General features: G+C 43.7%; 1 protein-coding gene across 1 annotated transcript; it reads left to right on the top strand.

The window, feature by feature from the left end:
* Positions 1–425: 425 nt before the first annotated feature.
* Positions 426–25,140, top strand: MFSD1 (major facilitator superfamily domain containing 1). The gene is made up of 16 exons (XM_056849612.1): positions 426–599; positions 3,712–3,764; positions 5,182–5,294; positions 6,349–6,391; positions 6,780–6,847; positions 7,624–7,732; positions 9,058–9,160; positions 11,472–11,570; positions 12,722–12,833; positions 14,274–14,330; positions 16,114–16,270; positions 17,372–17,469; positions 18,917–19,029; positions 22,084–22,131; positions 23,948–24,008; positions 25,100–25,140. Exons 1-16 carry the CDS (start codon positions 440–442, stop codon positions 25,101–25,103), a joined length of 1,398 nt encoding a protein of 465 aa, XP_056705590.1. The 5' UTR covers positions 426–439; the 3' UTR covers positions 25,104–25,140.
* Positions 25,141–25,492: the final 352 nt, after the last annotated feature.

The following is a 25,492-nucleotide window of genomic DNA, read 5'->3' as shown; positions in this document are numbered from 1 at the left end:
CTCCTGGACTCTTGCCCTTTTCGACTACTGCAGACAGACTAACACGGCTACCCACTGGGAATTATGTTCGCACTTTGTTTGGCCCCTTTAGCTGTGAAGAAGTCCCCCAACCATTTTTTAGCCGGGGCATCCAAAAACCCTTTTAAAAGCGATGTTTTTTTTTTTATAACATTTTCAAACTCTTAACACATCGCTGGGAGTACATAGTGCGCTAACCCCCATAAATGGCCACAGATGGAAGAAGCGAAGCGACTCCTGTCCCCAGAAAAGCGTCTGGCTCACAGAGGCGCTCCAAGTTCCACGTGGCAGCCGCTTACCCGCCTTCCCAAAGGGGGCGCTGGCCCGGCAAGGCTGTCACGTGACGGCGTCCGGGCGGGCCGGTCATGTGCTCAGGCCGTCACGTGATCGCCCCGCGGCGCGCCGAGAGCGAGAGGCCAAGATGGCGGCGCTGGAGGAAGAGGAGCGGGCGCTGCTGGACGAGGAGCCGCCGCCGGAGCCCGACGCGGCCCCTGCGCGGAAGCCGCTCTCGGCGCTGTGCGACCCGCGGCGCCTGGCCCACCGGCTGGTGGTGCTGGCGCTGATGTGCTTCTTGGGCTTCGGTGAGCGAGCGAGGCCCTGGGGCCGAGCAGGGGCTGCCCTGGGCGGGTGTGCGTGCGTGACAACTTTGGGGGAGTTTACGACGCCCTAATACATTGCAATACATTTTACAGAAAGGAAAAGAGATGATTACAAATTGCTAAATCAGTGGATCTTCCATCGTCAGGGGAAGTCTACCTGCTGCCACAAAACGGTTAGTTGGGCATAATAGCTGGTGAGGCTCCGGGGTCAGCGAAGAGGCATCACTCTTGATGCCAAAGCGGCTCTTCATTGAACGAAGGGGGCCGGGGTACATGGACGCCTGATAAAACTTCCAGGTGGTGGGGTGACAACATTGTGTGTGTGTTAAGTGCCGTCAAGTCGCTTCCGACTCATGGCGACCCTATGAATGAAAGTCCTCCACAATGTCCTCTCTTTGACAGCCTTGCTCAGATCCTGCAAATTGAGGCCTGTGGCTCCCTTTATTGAGTCCGTCCATCTCCTGTTGGGTCGTCTTCTTTTCCTGCTGCCCTCAACTTTTCCTAGCATGATGGTCTTTTCCAGTGACTCTTGTCGTCTCATGACGTGACCAAAATACGACAGCCTCAGTTTAGTCATTTTAGCTTCTAGGGTCAGTTCAGGCTTGGTTTGATCTATAACCCACTGATTTGGTTTTTTGGCAGTCCACGGAATCCGTAACACTCTCCTCCAACACCACATTTCAACATTAATGAGAACGTTAAGGAATCTGTTTTGAGATGTCTTGGGAACAGGTCGGGCGGTCTTAATTCTGTAAGGGGCGCCGAACTCTGTTCATTCAAGGAGCCGGGGGTTAAAGCAGACACTGGCGGAACCAGAGCGTGGCAATGGAACTAAGATTGTGCTGTATTTGTATTTCTGGAAAAACCACCCCACTCCCTCCGCCCTGGTTCTGGCGACTTATTGGCAAAAGAAAGAGGAAGTCACACACAGTGCTGGTAAGGAAAGGTCAGTGGTGGGTGGTGGCTTGATAGTTGCTGGAGCTGCAGTTTTTAACCCCTCCTCCCATCAGGACTTGAATTCTGCGAGTTCCTTTCAAAGTATGTATAGGTTTCTTTTGTGTGAGTATTCTTGGCATCAGGTATGACCTCGTTTGCAAGGCAGTCAACATGGCTCTGCCTTATAAATGAAACTTTATTCACAACTTCAGACATGAAAAAAGCCCAGTGTCCAGACTTACAGTTTGTGTTATGAATATGCTGAATTAAAGACAGGGAGGTAATTAGGTCTTAGCAGGATGCAAGCAAAGAACTGACTCATTGAAGAAAACCAGAGAACTCTTTTCCCAGAGTTGCATGCATGAATACCTTTTGAGAACATGGTAAAAAATGCCCATGAATACCTTTTGAGAACATGGTAAAAAATGCCCAGGGGCAAGCAATAACAGAGAGGAAAAAACAGTTGCCCAGTGTCGCATGGCGTACTGCTAGCAAGCACCTATTTTTAAAGGTACACTAAGCATTTGGATACAATCTACTAGTGATAGCCCTACAGGGCAGCACAGCTAGGGTAAACCTTTCTTGTTTTTCTCATTTTAAATTAATCTATCCTGTGTGGCAATCATTTGCATGTTGGTGTTGGAGAGTTTTACGGATACTATGGACCTCCAAAAGACAAATAGTGGGTTGTAGATCAAATCAAGCCTGAACTTTCACTAGAAGCTAAACATAACTATACTGAGGCTATCGTATTTGGTCACATTATGAGAAGACAAAGACTCTCTGGAAAAGACAATAACGCTAGGAAAAGTTGAAGGCAGCAGAAAAAAGAAGAAGACACAATGTGAGATGAATTTACTTTATAAAGGAAGGCACAACCCTCAGTTTGCAAAACCTGAGCAAGGCTGAACGAAGTGATTTGACAGCAGTTAACACAGAGAATGTGGCAGATAAACAAAACAGGAGTAAAGTGTCATGTAGCCTTGGGAAATGTGTTGTATAAGCCCAAACAAATACATTAAGTTCTTCACAATTAACTTATAGTTTACTTTTGTTGCTGAAACTCATGGCGAATAACACAATTTTTAAAAACAGTGCAATAAAGTTGGATTACAACATTTTAAAAAACTGAACAATAACAGTATAATACAAACAATGAGCAATTGACTCATAGAGTTGGAAGGGGCCATACAGGCCATCTAGTCCAACCCCCCCGATTAACACAGGATAAGCCTAGAGCATCCTTGACAAGTGTTTGTCCAGCCCCTGCTTAAAGACTGCTAGTGAGGAGGAGCTCACCGCCTCCCTAAGTATCTGATTCCACTGTCGAACAACTCTTACTGTAAATCCCCCCCCCCTAAAATCCAGCCGGTACCTTTCCCCCCACAATTTAAACCCATTATTGCGAGTCCTATCCTCTGCTGCCAACAGGAACAGCTCCCTGCCCTCCTCTAAGTGACAGCCTTTCAGATATTTAAAGAGAGCAATCATGTCTCCCCCCTCAACCTCCTCTTCTCCAGACTAAACATTCCCAACTCCCTCAGCCTTCCCTCATAGGGCTGATCATACTGCACCCACTCGATTCTGTCCACATCCTTTTTGAAGAGAGACCTCCAGAACTGCACACAATACTCCAGGTGTGGCCTGACCCATGCAGTGTACAGCAGAACTATGATATCTTGTGATTTGGATGTTATACCTCTGTTGATGCACCCCAAGATCGCATTAGCTTTTTTTGTCGCTTCATCACACTAGCTGCTTATATTTAATTTACGGTCCACCCGTACCCCAAGATCTTGTTCACACACACTGCTGCCCAGAAGTGTATCCCCCATCCAGTATGCATGTCCCTCATTTCTGTTACCCAAAATAAAACTGCCTAAATTTTTGTCAGACATTAAAGCTGCAACTGTTCTTCTTTCATAAAAAAATGTCAGAGGACTTCTGCTTGCATTTAGTTTCTTTAAGAAACTCATTCAACTTTCTCTTTGAAAACTGAAAGTGTTGTTTTAGTTTCATGATAAGCGAAGTAGGAAGTTTTTTGGCCCGAAAATTTGTGATGTCTTTAAACAGGATGTAGATTAATACTGTTTTAAGCCTTTTCAGGATCTGAAGCACTTTACAGTTCTTAATTTATATATCTTAAATTTCTGTATAGGCAGCTATTTCTGCTATGACAACCCAGCAGCTCTGCAGACTCAAGTTCAAGGGGTGAGTGGAGAAAAAGAAATGTAAATTTGAAACTTGTCTTTTTTTCTCTCTGCAGAAAAAATATTTTTAGAACTTTCTAAATCAGTTCATTTACATCTGTTGAGCTTGATAAGAACCAGCTTCTCTCCATACCCTATTAAAATGCTTCTTGGTTCAGTTCCAGAAAACAAAAATGAAGACTAATTACAGAGTGCTTTAAACCCTCACTGTTAAAACTTGCTTCTATCCGGTGTTAAATTTGTGCAAAACTAGAACGCTCGAAGATGTGTACATGCTTTCTATTAAATTTGAAGATGTGTACATATTTCCTAACGAATTCATGTTTGGTTCTACCTTATCAGCATAGAGAAGCTGCTGTGTTGCTTGAATCTAGACACCTGCGTAGCTAGATTTACCAAATATCCAGCTTCTGAGGATTGTTCTTGCCTTACGATCATGGTTATTTGTTATTTCTGTCAGGCTCCTGCTTCCATCTGAGAAAACAAACATGCAGCATTACTGCAGTTACTTTCTCTCTTGGTTTCAAAATGCTAGGAGCGAGAATGCCAGAGAGCTGGGATCTTGATCTGGAAAAGGAGTGCATTCAATCAAGTGCAGGGCTGTTTCAATCCTGAGAATGCATGAAGCTGCCTTATACTGAATCAGATCCTTGGTCCATCAAGCTCAATATTGCCTACTCAGAGTGGCAGTGGTTCTCCAGGGTCTCAGGTAGAGGGCTTTCGCATCACCTGCTATCTGATCCTTTCCACTGGAAATGCCAAGGATTGAACCTGGGGCTTTCAGCATGCCAAGGAGATGCTCTACCTCTGAGCCATGGCATTTCTGGGCACAAAAGTAGATGAGAGGGAAAGTTGTAGCAAGCAGTAAAAAGGAAGGGAGGAGGGGAATAGGCAAGCAAGCTATTTTCAGGGCTGTTCCACATGGTGCTCACGACAGTAAAATTCTGTTCTGAGTGAATTGGAGAAAGAGAGGATGTGAATATAATAAAGAAAAAAACTGCAAAAAATTGTCATGTTTAAGGAGTAAGGATTCAATTGAGGAGCAGTATCTGTGAAAAGGTTTTTTCGTGTTCTATTCTCCTCACTGATGCAAGAGGCTGTTTATTCCTACTGATGCGGAGCATCCTCTTCCAATACTGGTGGATCCAGGAACAGGGATGCTCCTCATGTGGATGTGGAACATCTGCTTTCCAGCATCTTTCTTCCCGACAGCGAAGTAAAATATCTAGGAGTCTTGATCCAAGTGCTTATCTTCTATAGGGGGTGGGGTGGAGGTACCAGGCCTGATGGATCTCTGGATTGGACTCTCAGCTTAGTGATGAAAAGCAGCTTAATTTGATGGCTGTTCAGCGTGAGTATATTGTAGCTGAAGTGATGCTAAAAGCTTTTTAAAAATAAATGTGTGCTTTTCCATTTAGGATATGAAAGTGAACACTGCTCAGTTCATGGCATTGTATGCCTGGTATTCCTGGCCAAATGTGGTCCTCTGTTTCTTTGGAGGCTTTCTGATAGACAGAGTCTTTGGAATAAGGTAAGTCTATAACCTGTCTGCCTTCAAAATAATATAATGTTGCCATTTTAATTTTTAAAAGTGATTGTGAGATAAGCTGGTGGTTTTCTTGGATGAGATGAACTAAAGCCTTTCAGCCTGTGCAGCATAGTGGCTAAGAGAGTCAGCTATGTTGATACTGGCCTACATTACGAGGATTTTATATTTTTTATTTAGAATGTTTATCGGGAACCTTTCCACCTCAAGGGTCTTTGGGGCGGCTATCGAGTAAGTTAAAATGTGAGATAAATCCTAAAAACAAGCAGAAAACAACTAAACCATGTCAGCAGGAATGCTCAAGGGTATAAACAGCAAGTGGTCTCTTACTTGCCTCAGAAGGTTCGTTGGGATAGTACTAATCTCAACCTTCCATGTGGATTTTTCCAAGCAGTCCTTCAGGTACTCTGTAACTAAACCATTTAGAATCAAAACCAGTGCTTTCAATTGAACCCTGAAACAAATGGGGAGCCAACACAGATCAAATGGCTTTGACTTTTTTTCCTGATCATTCTGATGCATCGCAATATGGAACCTCACAGTTGGTACCAATCAAAATGTCCAATGTATCTTGGAAGGGCAGCCCCACAGAGAGCATATTTACAGTAAACTAATTGGATGGTAGTGAGGCGTGTGTGATTGTGGCCACGTCGGCTTTCTCCAGGAATGGCTGAAGCTGATGCATTAGCCTTAGCTGCTCAAAGGTGCTCTAGGTATTTTAAGACAACCACCGCCTGAAGATGGTGTGGCACCTAAAAGCTCGCATAAGCTGTGAACCTTATTCCTGATCCAAAGCACTGCTGGATTAAGGGTAAGGCTGATGTAAGGATTGCAGCAAGATGATTTAGGTGATGATTTGAACAGTGAAAGCTCTGTACAAAGGTATGGTATTAGATACAGGCTTGTCTTTGTCTTGCTTTCTTTTTAAAATGGTGCAGAAATTGCAGTTTCATCTGTTCAGTTCTGTTACTGTCTTTGTACATTTTACATTGATATTTACTTATAAAGAAATCTTATCATAGCTCAAACTTTCTTACAGGTGGGGTACAATAATATTTAGCACCTTTGTCTGTGTTGGGCAGGTAAGTTAAAATGAATTAATGTTTGTTTACATAAAAGTAATAGATATATTCATTCCAAAGGACTCTGAAAACTTCTATATTAAAGCTGATTTTAAGCATACTCGTAGCTACAGCTTAGATCCTAGTAGATTTGTGAGCAGAATTGAGTTCATGGGGCAGAATTTTCCTGCCTCCCCTTCCTGCTGCAGCTCCTTGAAATCTGTTCTTGGGGTGGTGGTGAGGGGAACATAGGGGCCAAAAGTGGGAGGGTGAGAAATTGATGGTTTCCCATCATTGGAAATGGCCCATAGGATCCAAACCATTGATGTGTCTGTTATATTGTTCTGCAATTTGATGTATAATTGTTTTGCAGTTGATGTTTAATTGATGTATAATTTCCCTTTTGTAGGTGATCTTTGCTTTGGGAGCAGTATTTAATGCTTTTTGGCTGATGGAAGCTGGACGGTTTGTGTTTGGGTAAGCCCATATGTTAAAGTAGTATAACTATCTGCCACCACCTTTTTTCTTATTTAAAAAAGCAGATTGTCCATGTGAAGCCTTGTGTTATACAAGATCTTGTAAAAAGTTATAAACGTATGAAGCTGTCTTGCACCGAGTTGGCCCACTGATCCATCTAGTTCAGTATTATCTTCTTGGACTGGCAGAAGCTCTCCAGGTTTCCAGGCTGAAGAAATACCTTTTCTGCCATCTGGTGCCTGACATTCTTTAACTGGAGATGCCAGGGGTTGAATTTGAGATCTCCTGCACTATTTATTCACTTCATTTATGCCCTGCCGTTGACCCTAGTGGGGATCCAAAAGCAGCTTACATTGTTCTTGTTAAGGTAGGTTAAGCTGTGACTGGTTCAAGGTCACCCAGTAAGTTTCCATGGCAGAGAGGATTCGAACCTATGTCTCCCAAATGCTAGTCTGACACTGCACTGCGTCGGCATTTGCTCTATCCCTGGGCCCCATTAAGTTACAACTGAGGTGAGATTTGAACCTGGGATGAACTGGCAAACATCTCCTTCTCTTAGTCAATGCAGTGCGCTAGTTGGCAACTCTTTAATTTTGAATCTGGAAAATTAGTTTTTGAATCTGAAAAATTAGTTTACTTCCCGTTTGATTTTCTTGTACTGCCTAAGGAAAGAAAAGTTTTACACCAAAACGAACATACAGCTCTAACACCCCAAAGCAACATTGTTATGTATGTTGCTTCAACCATCTGGATTCATGAACTTCTGCTTTCTTTAGGATTGGTGGCGAGTCTTTAGCAGTAGCCCAAAACACCTATGCTGTCAGTTGGTTTAAAGGAAAAGAATTAAACCTTGTGTTTGGACTGCAACTCAGCATGGCTCGGATTGTAAGTAAAAAATTCTATTTCTTTTTGTTCTTCCTGTTATAATTACCACCATTCATTTAGTCATAAATTTTGCTGTTGTTTCCTAGCTGTGTTAATGAGGGTGGCAAGAACTCCTGCAGTTATCTAGGTACACAGATTTTTAAAAAAGGTATTACCTGATCAGTGAATTACGTTCTTCTGTTAAGGTTTTTAGGTATGTCATTGTACAGATTCACAGGGCCAGGTAATTTTGGTGAAAAGAAATCTTGTGTGATATGAAAAGTGGATATACAGGATGCCGATGCTCGAGTTCAAAGGTCACCCAAAAAGGTAGCCCATATGTCTCCCAGATGGATTGAATGGTTTGAAGTAAAATTCCTGGAAGAATCTTCATATTTCTTGGGGTCTCAGATGGCACCTGAAATGCCAGAATTTTACTAAGTGAACACATGAAGCTGCCTTACACTGAATCAGACCCTTGGTCCATCAAAGTCAGTATTGTCTACGTAGACCAGCAGCGGCTCTCCAGGGTCTCAGGCAGAGGTCTTTCATATCACCCATTTGCGTAGTCCCTTTAACTGGAGAAGCCAGGGATTGAACCTGGGATCTTCTGCATGCCAAGCGGGTGCTCTACCACTGAGCCAGGGCCTTGGCTTTGGGTACAAAAAGGTGGCTTTGGGTCCAAAACGTATCTTTCCACCACATCAGTTCAAAACATTGTGTGTTCATATATGTGGTTGCAGGCTGGTTCATATTCTTAACTATGGAACTTCAGACCTCGTTACAAACATTTGTCGTGCTGGTTCAGATGGTCCATCTAGTTCATGCTGGTCTGTTGAGTTTAAAACCATCTCCAGCAATGCCTAGCAAATTCCCTAGAGACTTGCAAGAAAGGGCAAGGTTTGGGTAGCCATCTCCCTGTAAGTGTTCCCAGCGTCTGATGATCAAGTACCCCTGAAGTGGCACTGTTTTAGATATCGCAACTGATAGCTGCAGATCCATCCTTTGTACCTTTTTGTCACTCCACTGGTAACCACTGTTCTGGGTGGTTGCTGGGAATTTAAGGGGGTATAACTAAAAACCAACCTCTTCTTGTTCGAATAATCGGATCTTCCACACCAGTAAGAAGTACTTTCTGCTTATGGAGAATGTTAGCTTAAAATACAGGTTGAATGCGGTGTCTCCTTGAAGTGAAATTTATAGAGCTGAGGTTTCAAATTCTGAGAGAGAGGGAGAGGCAGAAGGGGAGATGGAGAGGCATGGCATATAGAAGAGTTCTTTTGGGCATACTGTTTCCTTAGAAGATGCTGAAAATGGTACTACATAGGTTGATCATCTTTTCCTAGGGAAGCACTGTGAATATGAATATCATGGGATGGGTGTACTCCAGAATACAAGATCTACAGGGTTCTACAGGCCCTACCACTCTTGGCATAGTGCTCTTGATAGGTTAGTAAATGCTTTTTATTGAATTTGCATGATTTAGTTAAGATTTCTGTACTAGAGAGAATAGGTATGCAGCATGACTAGTATCCATTCTAACTAATAGCCATGAATACCCCTCTCCTCCATGAATATGTCCACTCCACTCTTAAAGCCCTCCAAGCTGGCAGCCATCACCACATCCTGGGGCAGGGAGTTCCACAATTTAACTATGCATTGTGTGAAAAAATACTTCCTTTTATCTGTTTTGAATCTCTCACCCTCCAGCTTTAGCAGATGACCCCGTGTTCTAGTATTATGGGAGAGGGTGAAAAACTTCTCCCTGTCCATTCTCTCCAAACCATGCATTATTTTATACACCTCTATGATGTCTCCCCTCAGCCGCCTTCTTTCCAAGCTAAACAGGCCTAAGCGTCTTAACCGCTCCCCATAGGAAAGTTGCTCTAGTCCCCTAATCATTTTGGTTGCTCTTTTCTGCACCTTCTCAAGCTCTGTAATATCCTTTTTTAGGTATGGTGACCAGAACTGTACACAGTATTCCAAGTGCCTATTATTTTGGGTGCGGTGGAACACAGGCAGGATGGTGCTGCTGCAGTCGTCTTGTTTGTGGCTTCCTAGAGGCACCTGGTTGGCCACTGTGTGAGCAGACTGCTGGACTTGATGGGCCTTGGTCTGATCCAACAGGGCCTTTCTTATGTTCTTATGCCCGTAGATGTGCATTCTCTGTTGTGGCCCCCACCTATGGAATGGCATGTCTGATGAGTTCTGGAAGGCTCCCCACTCTCCTGGCGTTCCACAAACTGTTCAAAGCGGAATTATTCAGGAGGGCATTTTTACGCAGATAATAGGGCTGTATTGTTATGGAAAGGCCAGAAGATGCTTCAGCAGAGGGAAAGAGACTGTGGACTGTCTCACTGTGCACAGTACACGATAGCTGTTGCAATATGTGTTACCGTACTATGACGTTTCTGCGTTGTTGAACATGTCACGTTGATACTTGTGCTTTGGTTCGGGTTTCTGCATGGTTTCAGATTTCCACAATCCTCTGTCTGTTATTACATTGCTTATTGGATGTCCCATCCTGTTGATTGCAGTGACTTACACTGTGTAATCTGCCTTGAGTCTCAGTGAGAAAGATGGACAATAAATAAATAAAAACAATGGATTTCTAGTCTTGTGGACATCACTGACAGCATATAGCTTTAAAAGGGGGCTAGACAGGTTTATGGCAGATAAGTCTATCCATGGCTACTAGTCATGGTGAGTAAAAGGAACCTCCATATTCAGAGGCAGTAAACCACTGACATACCTGGTGCTAGGAGGCTATATCAGGGGAAGGCCTTAGCCTCTATGTTCTATTTGGCCCTCCAGGGCAGCTGGTCGGCTACTGTGTAAAACAGGTTGCTGGGTTAGATGGACCATTGGTTTGATATGGCATTGCTGTTCTTAGGTTCCTTGGAAATATTTATACCACGGTTCTTTTAAAAGAGGAAATAGATTTTCCTGCTTCCACAACCCTTCTGCTATTTATCTGGGTAGGGCAATTAGTTAATGAAAGGGGCTAATCACTTAGATATTTCAGAGACTTTAGGTGCCTTGCTGGCCAATGCCATACACAAACTGCCTGTCTGACTCTAAAAACAAGACAGCTGTGGAACTGCAGCGTACCAAGAGCATATGCCAGTTAGTGCAGCAGCTGATAGCTATTTCAGGAATGGGAACATCTGGCAGCATCTGTAGAAGATTACTGAACAGTGTCCCCATAACTGGAGGTCACTGTACTCAGTATTGTAAACAAGCCCTAGGCTGCCTTTGATTCCTGATTCAGTACCCATTATTGCTGTACGCGCTGAACAGTTAATACAGCTGAATTGCACCGTCATTGGAGTCTCAGGAAGCCTTGCTTCATATTTGGTAGGATACCTCTTTCCTTACAATTTTTCCATGTAAAATTGCTACCCATTCTGGGATTGGCTTGATTCCGATCTAGTTTTTTATATACTCCATCATAACAGTCGAATGCATTCGGCCTTCGAAGAAGCAGCACCTCAGTTGCGTGGTGTCTCGCCCTCCTGTGCTGTGCGTCAAATGGATTCGCACAAGACTGGATGTTTCTCTGATTTCCCAGCTGTCCCTGCGAGCTAAATGTCTGGTATTAAAGAACAGTCAGTGGCCTTTATCCAATGGGAATATTTCAGATCTGTAAACCGCCCTCGATTAGAAACTGGGTGCTAATCCGTGCAGCTGTGAACTTCCTCTGGTTGCTCTGTATGGAGGCCCCTGCTGTTTCAAATTAAATCTCTCTCTCAATTTGCAGGTGGAGTGACGTGTATCTTTTCGTTACTTTGTGCTCTCCTTCTTGCTTATTTGGACCGAAGAGCGGACAAAATTCTTTGCAAAGAGCAGGGAAAAAGCGGTAAGTGAGCGTCATTCTTCCGTAATGGGGTTTTAGTTTTTATAATCGATGTTTACCACAGAGCAGAGGCAAGCTGTTGAACTTGCTTGTTCCTTTCCTCACTCTTGTGTCTGCGTGTAAAAACTTCCCCCCCATTTAATAGGAAAACTGGTATTTAGAAATGATTGACTTCCCTTGTCCCGGGTCTCAAGGTTCTTAGTTTTAAAGATGAGAAATGGGAGCGCTTGCTCGGTGAAGTACTGGTAGCCAGAGTTGAGGGCTTGTTTGATTGTGGATGACCTTCAAGTAGCTGGGACATTTCTTTGTTTCTGCAAACGTCAGCACATGAACACATGAAGCTGCCTTATAGTGAATCAGACCCTTGGTCCGTCAAAGTCAGTATTGTCTACCCAAACCGGCAGCTGCTCTCCAGGGTTTCAAGTACAGGTCTTTCACATCAACTACTTGCCTAGTCCCTTTAACTGGAGATGCCGGGTATTGAACCAGGGACCTTCTGCATGCCAAGCAGATGGTCAACCACTGAGCCACAGCCCCTCCCTTTAACAGTTAACATGTCTGTTCCTTGGAGGGCGTTTTGGGAAAGGTTGAAGACCAAAGGGACTTTTTCTTGGGGGGGGGGTATTAAAGATCCTCCATAGTGCAGCACAATTTTCTATTAATCATGTAGGAATCCTGTTCAGAGATTTTTACCTACCTTGTATCTAAACTGGTGGTACAGTGGGAAGAGCTGTGGGCAAGGCAGAACATGAACAAACAGCCTGGATGCTGTTGAGTCGTAAATGTCTTCTTGCCTTGGGGAAGAAAATGACTTTCCTCTTGGCCAGTATATATATTTTTTCTCCATGTGTTGTAGCTTGCTCATAAACAACAACAACAACAAAATCAGCTTCTTGCCCCAGGAGCTTGAGAGGAGTTTAGAGGGGCGAGCGAGACAAGCTTAAAGTTGAACATCTATCATTCTGCAAATGAATCTTTGGCATGAATTAAGCCTTTGGCAGGTGAACTTTCTAAAATGTATAGGTAGAGCCGTATCTTTTCTTGCTACAGAAAGAACCCCCTGCATAAAGATTAACGTTGTGAATACTTCCTTGAAGCATTCTTTTAAAAATGTAGCTTCCTAAAGCTAATGCCACTGTTTCTTTCCTCTCAAGGTGAAGTGATTAAGCTAACTGATGTGAAAGATTTCTCGTTGTCCCTGTGGCTCATATTTATCATCTGCGTGTGTTATTATGTGGCTGTCTTCCCGTTCATTGGACTTGGAAAGTAAGTGCGTGTTTTGCAACATGTTATCGGTCTTGCCATTTTATTGTGTTACAAAGCGTTAGTGGTTCATTGTTTCAGTAAAGATGTCTACTTGCCACATGGATGTTGCCTCCATGAAAGAAATATCTGATGTCCAAGCATGTGTGACTATTTTGCCATGGCCTTATTTAATAGGTAGACCTCGTGATGGAGGGGCTGGTGTTGTTTTTAAGCAGCCTTTTAGCAAAGCATTGTAGTATTGTGCCTCAGCTTATAAGTATCTGTCATCTTCATATGATACTACTCATTTTAAGAAATGCACGTTCCAGCATATATATTTAAAACTGAGCAATTGAAGGATGGGTTTTAGTGCCATGGCTGTCTCCAAAACTAATAAATTATTTGTATGATTCTCAGGTTTTGCGCAGGTGTTTAATGGCAATACTTGCCAAAACTGTCTCAGTTGACTATCCCAAGACACACTAAGGAAAGGGAAGGGTTCAAATAATGCAAAAGTAATTCATTAGAGCACAACCTGCTGCCAAAATACAAAGAAACTCAGTGGCCAAGTAGATCATGCCATAAGGACCAAAACTGGTGAGCTAGGAGGGATTTGCCTAGGAGAAGTCAGTGTGTATGGGAAGATTAAATGCAGAGATGTAAAATGAAATTTTGAAGCCACCGGGGGGCAGATGTTTTTCCCAGGAAAAAATATGGAAATTTGGGGGAAATTGTGTTTATTTTAACAATTACTTTCCTGCCAAGGCTAAGCATTGAAAAGATTTAACAACATAAAATGCACCATCTATAGCTACCATGTAAAATGCTACTATTTGAGATATTAAAGTATGAATGTCTAGGCATTTACTAGCTATAACCTGGTGACTTCAATGATTGGTTCATATAGAACACTTTGCTTATAAAGACAATGCAAGGCTATCTGTTGTAGTTTAAAAAGTCTACACCAGGCTCAGCTCTGTAACTGGCATAAAACTTTACACACTTGCTTATTTAGCACAGTTTCTTCAGGTGATATTGCGAGTTGATAGGGGACTGTGGAGGGGCACTGAAAACCCCCTCACAACCGCTGGGAATCCCATTTAAACTTCCCCTCTGAACCCCTGTAAACATTGATTCCTCCCACCAAGTTGTCATTCAACAAAGTCACGCTTTTCATCATCAGTCATTCTCCATGGCTAAGTTTTCTCTGTTGAAGAAAGACTTAGTGGAGGGCAGATGTAGGATCAAATCTATTGACTGTGTTCAGGATAGTGATTTCTCCTTGTCTGATCAAAAAATGAGACAATGGCTTTATCATCAGCAGGACTATCCTTGCCATATTTTAACCTTCTTTGTAATCTTATGACAGGCTAGGATGTTTTGTTTTTTTGTAATCTGTTTTAAATATCTTTTCTAACGAGGTATGATGAGGTTATAAAACTTTCTTCTGAATATTTGCAGGGTTTTCTTCATTGAGAAATTCAAGTTTTCTTCTCAAGAAGCAAGTGCAATCAACAGGTAACTATTGCAGAATGCTTCTGGGGACACGGCGTCTCACTAGATGGTTTGTTATACTGGTGGCTACCTTGTGGGCTCACGACAGACATAGGGGTAGGATGCACGGCCTGTGTGTTATGCAAAGCCACAAATGCTGGCTCTTCTGTTTCACGTGTGTTTGTTATTTCAAAACACTGTTTTTTACTTAAGCAAGTTATATGCCATTAAAGGTTTTGATTGATTACTTAAGCAAGTTACATTCCTAGCCTTTCTCACTACTGAGTAGTCAGTACTGAGTAGTATTTATTTAGGTAAAATATTTATATACCTGCCTTTGTCCCAGGCATCCCAGGACTCAAGGCAGGTTACAGCAATTTAATAAAATGCATTAAAAACAAAACTAAAAATGACTTATGCCTTAACCAGCAGGATATTCCCCTCTCCCCTTTGCCCAAGCTCTTACCTGAGTCTTTCAGCAAAAACTGCCTACCACCACTGGTAGGAAGAGTAATATCACTTAAAGCGCTGGCCCCTTCCAGCTGGCATCGCCGCTGTCTTATTTGGATTCAACTTTGGTTTGTTTTCCCTCAGCCACTTGACTACAGCATTCAGTCACCGAGCCAGCATGTGGAATGCAGTGGACTCTTGTGCAGTTCTTTGGGGCCTTAGCCTAATGGTGCTAAGTGCCAAAAGGGGCCACCTCCACCCACCTAGAAAACGGCTTTTGGGTCTGAGAGGAATTTCGAAAGCGCTTGGTAATGTGGCTAGGTTGTCTTCTTTTCCAAAGGAAAAAGGTGGTATGAAATCACACCAGGGTTCACCTGGCCTCAGTCCTGGCCTCTTGGAAGAGGCAAAGGCCACACCCAAAGATGTGTTTGAAATTTTCACTCAGGTCTGACTTGAGGGAATGAAATACGCTTGTTGGCTTTTTTTAAAATGTGGAAGCTAAGACAGAGCCAGCGTGGTGTGGTGGTTAAGAGCAGCGGACTCTAATCTGGAGAGCTGGAATTGATTCCCCACTCCTCCACATGCAGCCTGCTGGGTGACCCTGGGCCAGTCACAGTTCTCACAGAACGATCTCAGCCCCACCTACCTCACAAAGGTGTCTGTTGTAGGGAGGGGAAGGGAAGGCAGTTGTAAGCTGCTTTCAGACTCCTTAAAGGTAGAGAAAAGCAGGGTATGAAAACCAACTCTTCTTTTTTAAAACGAGTTGATAACTGTTCAAGTGCTTGTTGTGGCTTAATATTTTACATTCAAGAAAATGGTTTGCAGATTACATCAATCACTTGCAGTGCAAATATTCTATTTAGCTAATGTCAACAGGCCAACAGTGATGTATCTGGTGTTATCCCTTTTATTATAGCATTCTAGGTTCTAGGCTTCTGTGAATACATCAAATAAAACATGGAACTTTTACCCCTTGGACTATCAGAAAATATGCAAGGGGGGCAAAGCAGTTGAAGGAAGAGTCTGTCCTATAAAGCCGGTCTATTTCCAGTACTATTTTGTCAGATCTCAGAAGCTAAGCAGGGTCAGCCCTGGTTAGTATTTGGATGGGAGATCACCAAGGAAGACCAGGGTTGCTATGCAGAGGAAGGCACTGGCAAACCACCTCTGTAGTCTCTTGCTATGAAAACCCACAAAAAGGGGTCGCCATAAGTTGGCTGCGACTTGAAGGCACTTTACACACACACACACACACACACACACACACACACACACACACTTCCAGCACTAAGAATTGTATCCTGATTAGTTCTTTTGCAATAACTGTACCTTTCTGCCCTTTTCTTTTTTGACATAGCATTGTGTATGTGATATCTGCACCCATGTCCCCTGTCTTTGGATTCCTTGTGGACAAATTTGGAAGGAACATTTCCTGGGTTATATGTTCCGTCGTGATTACTCTGGCCTCTCACATCATGTTGGCCTTTACTTTCTGGAACCCTTGGATCGCTATGGTATGCATTTCCTCTAGCTTCATTCCCTCCCCCCCCAAACGGAGCAGTGCTTGTGCGATGAAATGGACCAGTCACATTTTAAATGGCATTTCATGCGTAGTGTGTTCTAAAAAAATATTTCTGTGAAAATAGGATGAAAGAAGACATAGTTTTGTGTAGTGACGTTCTGTTCCTCACCTCCCCCCCAATATAATATGGATGCCCCCAAAATATTAAAGCATCTCTTTCATTGTAGCAATGAATCCTGCGTATTAATGTCCCCCAGAGTGAGTAGCAGTAGCTTTTATCAGAAGGGTATAACGGGGTTATATGCTGTTTCATGTTGCATTCTTCATACATGTTCTCTTAACTGTGTCCCGGGAGAGGCTCCCACCCCCATCTCCCGGGCCTGGGCTCTGCCCCCTCACTCACCCCCGTTCCCTCCAGGGCCGATCCGACTTTCTCTCTCTCCAGCGGCCCAGGCAGCTGGACGGGAAGGAGAGAACCCGACTGCCGCCGCCGCCGGAGCAGCACGCCACCGACCCGCGAGAGTTGCCGCGGGAGCGGTATGCCCCCGCTCCGCTACCAACGGGGCGTCGGCTGTAGTGGCCCTCACCACGCCCCAGCTGTTGTGCGGGCGAGCCAGGGCAGGGAACAGACGCAAACCGCTCCCGACGTCTCGGGGCTGGGAGGGGGCGTCTTCCAGCCTTATATGGACTTCCGGGGGAGGGCTAGGGGCAGAGTTGGGGGAGGAGCTTCTCTGGCCTGGAGGGTATATAAGGCCAGAGAACTCTGACTGCAACCTGGCGACGTCTGAGGGAGAGTCGAGCTCTGACTCCCCCTCGAACTGGTCTGAGGCGGAAGAGACGTCTCAGCCCCAACATCCTCCCGGGCAGAGACCCTCCCAGCGCCCGGGCCGAAGCCCCCTCGCGACAAACTGACCAGCTACTTTAAATATCCACCTATTTCAGGAGTAGAAGGTATTACAAAAACAGCGTCTTATTGATGTTAGGGTAACTGGAAAAATGGCATGCTATTCTACTAAGCCCATGTAGTAATTCTGTACAGCAGTTGGTCATAGCTCATGCTGAGTGTGTTTATTCTGATGTTGTTTTTCTGCAGTGTTTGTTGGGAGTAGCTTACTCTCTGCTTGCCTGTGCCTTGTGGCCTATGGTGGCTTTCGTGGTCCCCGAACACCAGCTGGGAACTGCTTATGGATTGTAAGTAAAAAGATACTCTTGTCTTGATGCTTTTGGGGTGAGCGTTTTTCTTACGAAACGTTGGGATTAGTAGCACCACAGTTGGTCATGGTCAGACAGGATATTGTTTCTCTGCAAGAAAGAGTAGCTCGTAATTTCATTCAAACTGCTTTTGCCTCACCTACTTGCCTTCGTGCAGAATGCTGCAAAATATGGAAACGGCTGATTGAGACTTGGGATTGTTCTTGAATGGGGCTTTCTGGGCTCACTACAAAATCTATGTCCCAGCCACTGCCTTGTGAGCTTTTACATCAGAATGAAAATGCAAAAGGCCAAGAAGGGGTTGGTACCAGCATGCGTGCGCACATGTGTCCGAGCCTGAGAAAATTACAAGCCCCTTGCCCTCTGCTGCTGCCATTACGCTACCCCATCCATCCTACAAAGCTTAAAAAACAAACAAAAAATCCTTGCATGTAGTTGCTGGGAAGGCACAGGGCATCCTGAGTTCCCTGTACCCCCCCTTCAGTGTCATTCAAATTGAGAATGTTTATGCCGAACTGTGAACATAATGGATAGGGAATATAAGTACATTGCTTGTACTTGAGCATGCTGCTGTTCAGGAAGATGAGCCAGTGTGGTATAGTGGTGAGGGTGTTGGATACGGGAGACCAGGTTCAAGTCCCCACTCAGCTGTGAAGCCAGAAAGTGGAAGAGAAAACCGCAAGCATGGAGAAATGGTTGATGATAAAAATATGCTATACTATGGTTCTACTAAAGATATGTTCTTCTCTTTTTAAAAATGAAGCTTCTGTTTCCTACTTCTAACTTGGCTACCTGTCTTATTTTTTTTTTGCCATCAAGTCACAGCTGACTTGTGGCGACCCCGTAGAGTTTTCAAGGCAAGAGATGTTCAGAGGAGGTTTGCCATTGCATAAGAACATAAGAAAGGCCATGCTGGATCAGACCACGGTCCATCAAGCCCAGCAGTCTGTTCACACAGTGGCCAACCAGGTGCCTCTAGGAATCCCACAAACAAGACGACTGCAGCAGCATTGTCCTGCCTGTGCTCCAAAGCACCTAATTTAATAGGCATGCTCCTCTGATCCTGGAGAGATTAGCCTTTCTCCGCATCAAGCTCCTGGTATTCCTTGGAGGTCTATCCGAATAATTGCCAGGGTCAAGGCTGAGGTTTTGTGACTGGCCCAAGGTCACCCAGCAAGCTTCTATGGTGCGAGTGGGGATTCCATCCTAGGTTTCCCAGATCCTAGTCCGACACCTTAGCCACTACACCACGTGGCTCTCACTACTTGTCTAGCTATACTTTATTGTTTTCTAAATGGATTTTATGACTCTTTTCAAGTGAAACTGTTTTGAATATATAGAAGAGTAAACTTTTTAATTGAATACTTTCCCTCTCTGGCAAAAAAGTATTTTGGACTTGGCTAATTGTCTTCTCAATGCTTCCCAGTATGCAGTCAATCCAGAACTTGGGTCTGGCGGTGATTGCCTTAGCTGCTGGTACGATCTTGGATTCCCGAGGATACCTATACCTCGAAATCTTCTTCAGTGCTTGTGTGTGTTGTAAGTATGCAGCCTTTTGAGTAACTCATCTTGAGTAACCGATCATGCAAAGGGGAGCTTTGAAAGGGTTATGATTATGCAGAAGTTCTTCATGGCTTCTGACCCTAGTTTTATACATGCACGAATGTGCACGCAACGGAGATTGCTTTGGACTTCATTCTAAATGGCTTCTATACATAGAAACTCTGGATGTTGAAAGAATGTTTGCTGGGGTGTGATTGAGGGAAGTCAGGGCTTTTTCTTGCTTCATATACAGTATTTTTCCTACAAGAAAGTAAACTGTGTGTAGATATTGGTATTTGAGTTCACAGGGGTTGCTTGTGCCTGAGAGATGTTAGGCAGCACTTCCATTTGTGTGCTTGCCATAGCAGCGAACTAGTATAGGGTAATCAGTTGGGCCAGACAAGAAGGCTCCTAGGCAGCCTTGTACCAAATGTATGGGTATGTTTAGCCTGAAGAGGAGAAGACTGAGAGGGGATATGATAACCATCTTCAAGTACTTGAGGGGCTGTCATATAGAGGATGATGCTGAGTTGTTTTCTGTTGCCCCAGAAGGTCGGACCAGAACCAACGGGTTAAAATTAAATCAAAAGAGTTTCCATCTAGACATTAGGAAGACATTAGGAAGAATTTTCTAACCGTTAGAGTGGTTCCTCAGTGGACAGGCTTCCTTGGGAGGTGGTAAGTTCTCCTTCCCTGGAGGTTTTTAAGCAGAGGCTAGATGGCTATCTGTCAGCAATGCTGATTCTGTGACTGGGCAGTTCATGAGAGGGAGGGCATCTCTGACATCTTCTGGGCATGGAGCAGGGGTGAATTTCCTGCATTGTGCAGGGAGTTGGACTAGATGACCCTGGTGGTCCCTTCCAACTCTATGAGTCTATGAAAGTTTATCCTTTGCATGGCCTCTGAAAAGCTGCCAGGTCAGGCTAGCCCTCTGATTTGAGAGTGAAGGGATTCTGTTCTTGTACTTGGACCTTATTTATTTCATTTGTACCCTGCCTTTCTTCCCAATGGGGATCCAAAGCAGCTTACATTGTACTCCTCTCTTCCATTTTATCCTCATAACAACCCTGTGAGGTAGGTTATGCTGAGAATGTGTGACTGGCCCAAGGTCACCCAGCTAGCTTCCATGGCAGGAGTGGGGATCTGAACCCAGGTACTAGTTTGCCACTCTTAACCACTGTGTGGGGGATCTCCAGGTTTAACCAAGCTGGATGTAAGAATGGTCTCAGAGAAATTTTGAAATCAAGGTATATAGTTTGATATGAAAACAATATTCATAAACATTTGCGCAAATGGGAGAGAGATGGTGCTGACCCAGGGGTCATCACTAGAGTCTCTCTCAGCTCATTAGTAGGCAACTTAGCATTGTATAGGCATATGTAAACAACATTTCATTGTTATAGAATCTCAGAGCTAAACCAGAAATATTCATATTTTTCCCAGTGGCACAATTCCGGTTGACCAAAGGCAGAAATGTCAAGTTGACCTCTTGGCAGTACCATTACTGTTAAGAGGGAAAGTTCACTCCCCCATGACTGTATCCAGCTGTTGTTTATTCATACAAGGATGTCGTTACAGAGCTAATATGTGTTATAAGGTTTCTAACTACTTTGGCTCATGCATATCATTCTGGGTAAGCTAGGCCTGTGTCGTATTTCCCCTTCAACTACACCACACTGGCTTTTGCTTTGTTCCAGGCCTCCCTTCTCCATTATCTCTAAATTGATTTCTCGTTTTCCCTAATTTTGCCGTCACTCGCCTAATCTCGCCCCCCCTGACTTGGCAGGGGTCAGGTGTGATGGGAGGGTGCCGATTTATACATCTGTGTCGTGTGTAAAATCGAACAGTTGTCTGTTCTCCTGCAATTGCAGACATTTTAAAGCAACGGCCTCTTTTTGCAGGTCTCACGTACAGTATGCATTTTCCCGTTTGTGAGGTTATTATCCTAAGGGAATTTTTGTGCTTTAAGCTGTGTAAAGAAAGTTGTTTGGTTGCTTTCTCCATTGCAATTAGACTAGTCATGATGCATACCTATTATCTTCAGGATCAAAGGAGCATACCTGTTATATTAGGTCCTTTGGAACGCAGGCAGGAGAACACTGCTGCAGTAGTCTTGTTTGTGGGCTTCCTAGAGGCCCCTGGTCGGCCACTGTGTGAACAGACTGCTGGGCTTGATGGACCTCAGTCTGATCCAGCATGGCCTTTCTTATGTCCTTACTATGATCCCCTGGCCTTTAGGACATTTTGACTTTCAGATGTGGGACCACTGAGCTGTGTCAGGAAGGTGGTGGGATGGGGTGGGGGTTGGCAGAGTGAAGCTTGCACTGGTATCATGGTCAGGACCATGGACAGCAGATCAGAAGCACTGCGGATGGAGCACCAGCAGATCAAAAACATATCCCTTAGTGAGCAACAAGCCAAGAGTCAGAGCTGCAGAGGAACCCTCTCTACTGTCCTGCTACTTGTCAGGCCTTTGCTGTTAGCAGGAGTAAAGGCTCTTGACATGAGTAGGCCAGTTTCTGGCTACACATCAAGTCCTTGGTTCTCATGCTTGTAAACTCTGTGTACAGTTTCGCTCGTCCTGTTTTCCACAGCTGCGCTAATATTTAGTCTTCCTGGGAATCGCTTATCTCAGGGTTGCTTAGCCATGTTTACCTTCACAGCCTGTAGTGCTTTTAAACATGTAACCTGCCTATGTTTCACCATTACCAGCCTCACCTGCCTGTAGGCAGTCAGTTTTTTAATCTGTCTAATAAAGTATTACTGCTAATAAAGTATTACTGCTTCAGAGCTACCTGCCTGGATGAGTTTGCTTATGGGATGCTAGGGACAGACGCCTGATACTGACACTACTCTTCTTGGTGGGTGTGCAAAGAGAGGTGTGGCACACTAGTTCTGTAGGCAGGGGGTCCTTCCAGTTTTTTTTTTTATTGGCAGCTCTAAAGGATTTCTAATCCAGCAGGAGGGGCTTTCTGACTGATAGATTGAAGACCACTACTTTAAGGGGTTCTCTTTTAAAAGTTTATATAACTCTTTTTGTTTGCCTTTCAGTGTCGCTCATGGCTGTAGTCATGTTGTACTTTGTGAATCTCATCCAAGGTAAGTATCTTTTTAACCACTTGAACCTTGTGTGTATTTTTCTTGGGGGTAGCGGTATGTACAAATTTTAGTTAACAATACACATTACAGTGGTGGAAGCCTATATCTAAAATGAATTTTGCAATAAGGTGCTTTGATTTCTTAAAAGTTTTTCTTTTACCTTCTTTTACCTTCTCATCCTAGTCTAATATAATGCAGTTTTGCATGCTGACTAAGGATACAAATGCTTTCTTACCTATCAATAATTGCTTCAAATCATGTTATGAACCTAACCTGATGAAACTACAGTCTATATTTGCTGTCCCCATTGCGTAGGTTTCCTTTTGTTCTCCATACTTTGCGTCCAACAGCAATTCGGTCCTTCATTTCAAAAGTATATTTTGCATTTTCTTCTCAAGTGGCACTTGAAGATGGCATACGGTCGTTATGAAGATCACAGAACTAAAAACAATAAAACTAAAAACAATAAAAATAGATTCAGTAGCCAAAGCCACAATGAAAGTAAGCTTAAAAGCCAGGGCAGCCAAAATGAAACATATCTAGAAAATCAAACTAAAGACCTGTGTAAAAAGACGGTTCTTAAACAATTGGTGTCTGCCGAACACTACATCTTTGCAAACAACATGAAAGTCAGCAGTCAACTATCCAAATAAGCTTCCCTCCCAAGAACATAAGAAGAGCCCTGCTGGATCAGACCAGTGGTCCATCTAGTGCTCCATCCTGTCTCACCTGGTGGTTTTGAGTAAGAGCTGTAAAAACCTGTGTGTTTCTGTTAATATTCAAAGACTGTTTTCACCCTGCCAGTTTCTTTTCTTTGCAAATTTCCCACTCTTAATACTGTTTTTGCACCTTTGATGTGAAAACAGGTGTGGATAAAATGGGATGGGGACCCTAAGCACTTGGGAGGAAGGCCAGGCTAAAAATGCGTAGATGAACAGCACACTTGCTTGGATATACGTTCATTGGAAGCAGCAGGACAGTTCCAAGTAAGCCGACTTAGGACTGAAGTTTGTGTTGCACACACTTTAGTTGAAGGATTTGGATTATCCCTGCTTTACTGGTGGCTTGGCTTGGCTACATGGAACAGAAGAAAGCGTTGCATAGCTGCAGCACCGTTATGTAACTAAGCTAAAATGATGACTAGCTATGGTTTCCTTATGTCTATAACTATGGAGGCCCTGACCTGGATGTCCCAGGCTAGCCTGATCTCGTCAGATCTCAGAAGCTAAGCAGGGTCAGCCCTGGTTAGTATTTGGATGGGAGACCACCAAGGAATACCAGAGTTGCTGTGCAGAGGAAGGCACTAGCAAACCACCTCTGTTAGTCTCTTGCCATGAAAACCCCAAAAGGGGTCGCCATAAGTCGGCTGCGACTTGAAGGCTCTTTACACACACACATAAATATGGTGATGTCAGCTGTGTGTTCCAGCAGCCTCATTGTCCTGAGCCTCTGGATGTGACCATTTTCCATGTAGCACACGTTTTCTCCTCCCCACTTTCTTTTCTCTTTCAGCTTTCTCCTGAAATACTAACAATTTAGTTTTGCTGTTAGTGTTTTGATTTTTAACTCTTGCTGTCTGTCACCTTCCTGTTGTATATTTTTAGCTGTGTGACATATCTTTTATACTTGATGTACATGGCTTTGCAGAGGTGTCTAAAAAGCACTGTATAAATAGTTATGCCTCTGGCTAAGAGGCCAAAGGAAGCTTAACCCCATGATTTATTTGTTCCTATCTGTGGTGGAGGTAGATCTCCTAGTGTATTTCGGGATCATGTGAAAGTTGTTGTTGTTGTAATCAGCATTTTTTCTCCCATAGGAGGTGACCTTAACTGGTCCGCAAGGAGAAGAGAAAAGTTTCAGAAGCTGGCTGTGGCTGAGTAAGTATGCGGCTGTGACTCTAACCTACTGTGCCTGCTTGTAGATGGGTTTGAAGGTCTAGAATAGCGAATGCAGGGACTGATATCCCAGTAAACTGTTCTGAACGAGTCAACAAACTGTTCTGATGAATCTGGGCATGGAGCAGCAGTCATGGGTGTGTGTGTGTATGGGGGGGGGGTAGAGGGAGTTGTGAATTTCCTGCTTTGTTCAGATGTGCCTGGTGATACCTTCCAACTTAAGTTTTCCAGTTGGTAGTGTTGGGAGAAACGCATATGAAAAGGTTTGAAATACTTGCTGGTCATTCAGCAGTTTAACTACGTTACGCTAGAAGGTTTAAAACTGGAACCACCTCCTCCTAAGAGGACAGACTACTCAGGATGCTTAAGCTGTGTCTTGACTGCTGTTGAATGTCCATTAATAACACAGGTCCTTCACTTTGAAAGGAAAAAATAAGACAGTGAGGTGCAAAGCGGAGAGTTTATTTAGCTCTTCTGGATCCCTACGCGTTTTGCAATTTGCTTTGTCAGGGGATCCAACATAAAAAATAAAATACAAAAATAAATTCATTAAAATGTATAACAAATTAATAATTATATTGCTTTAGAAAAAAAAATTACATTATAAAGTATATAAATGAACTGCCTCAGCATGTTATAAGGTAGCCTTACATTATCTCTAGCACATATCCTAGTATGAAACAAAAATCTCTTATATATTGAAAAAGAACTCAAAAAGTTATTCTTTTACATTGTCCATAAAAAAGTGACAGAAAAGCAGACATTGTGGCATTACCTTTGTGTAGAGATTTCTCAGCTCCCACCATATTGTCAGTATTGTCTGCAGCCCCCCTTCTTCCTGCCCCCCCCCATATATGACCCAAGCTGGAACTGATGTTCCAGCCTGAAAATAGTTGCTTGCTTGGAGCCTGCTTTCTCTGGGTGTCATCCTTTCCTTCCATGTTTCTCTCTCTCTTTTTTTTTTTAACATTCTCAGCGTGGCTTTGAACGTTCAGTACATTGTGAGATTTCTGACAAGCAACCAAGATCTTGCAAGCCAGCTCCAATAACTCTCCTTGCAATGTTTCTTGCAGATAAGCAATCTTGACTAGGAAATATCATCCTGAAGTGGGGGGAGCACTTGGATCAGCGGCAGGTCCGATTGAAGAGTGGTGCGATGAGGGGGTGCTTTTGCATGTTGTTTTAACAGCTTGATGTTTAACTCACGGATGATCTAGTTGATTGGAAAACGTAACACTCATGGGACCCTTTCACAACTAAGAACATGTAGGAGTTGTTCTGAGTTGCATCTTCCTTGAAGGACTTGGATGGCAGCCATCACAAAGCTGGTGTTTGTGTATCCCACACCTTATTGAAGAGCCTTGGTTACTACTGAAGTTGGCTTCTTCAAAATGTGGCTGGAGCTGATCTTTTCTTTCTTCAGCAACACTTCAGATACTTTTCTCTTTCTTTTGTGGATCTTTCAC

The sequence above is a fragment of the Euleptes europaea genome, chromosome 5 (assembly GCF_029931775.1).
Source record: "Euleptes europaea isolate rEulEur1 chromosome 5, rEulEur1.hap1, whole genome shotgun sequence".
Lineage (NCBI taxonomy): Eukaryota > Metazoa > Chordata > Lepidosauria > Squamata > Sphaerodactylidae > Euleptes > Euleptes europaea.
The sequence above is the reverse complement of the archived record's forward strand: the minus strand, read 5'-3'. Positions and strand labels throughout refer to the sequence as shown.

Coding starts and splice junctions, on each gene's coding strand:
- MFSD1 (XM_056849612.1), top strand. CDS start 440: ATGGCGGCGCTGGAGGAAGAGGAGCGGGCGCTGCTGGACGAGGAGCCG. Junction 19,030..22,083: donor CTTCAGTGCTTGTGTGTGTT/GTAAGTATGCAG, acceptor TTTGCCTTTCAG/TGTCGCTCATGGCTGTAGTC. Junction 22,132..23,947: donor CTTTGTGAATCTCATCCAAG/GTAAGTATCTTT, acceptor TTTCTCCCATAG/GAGGTGACCTTAACTGGTCC.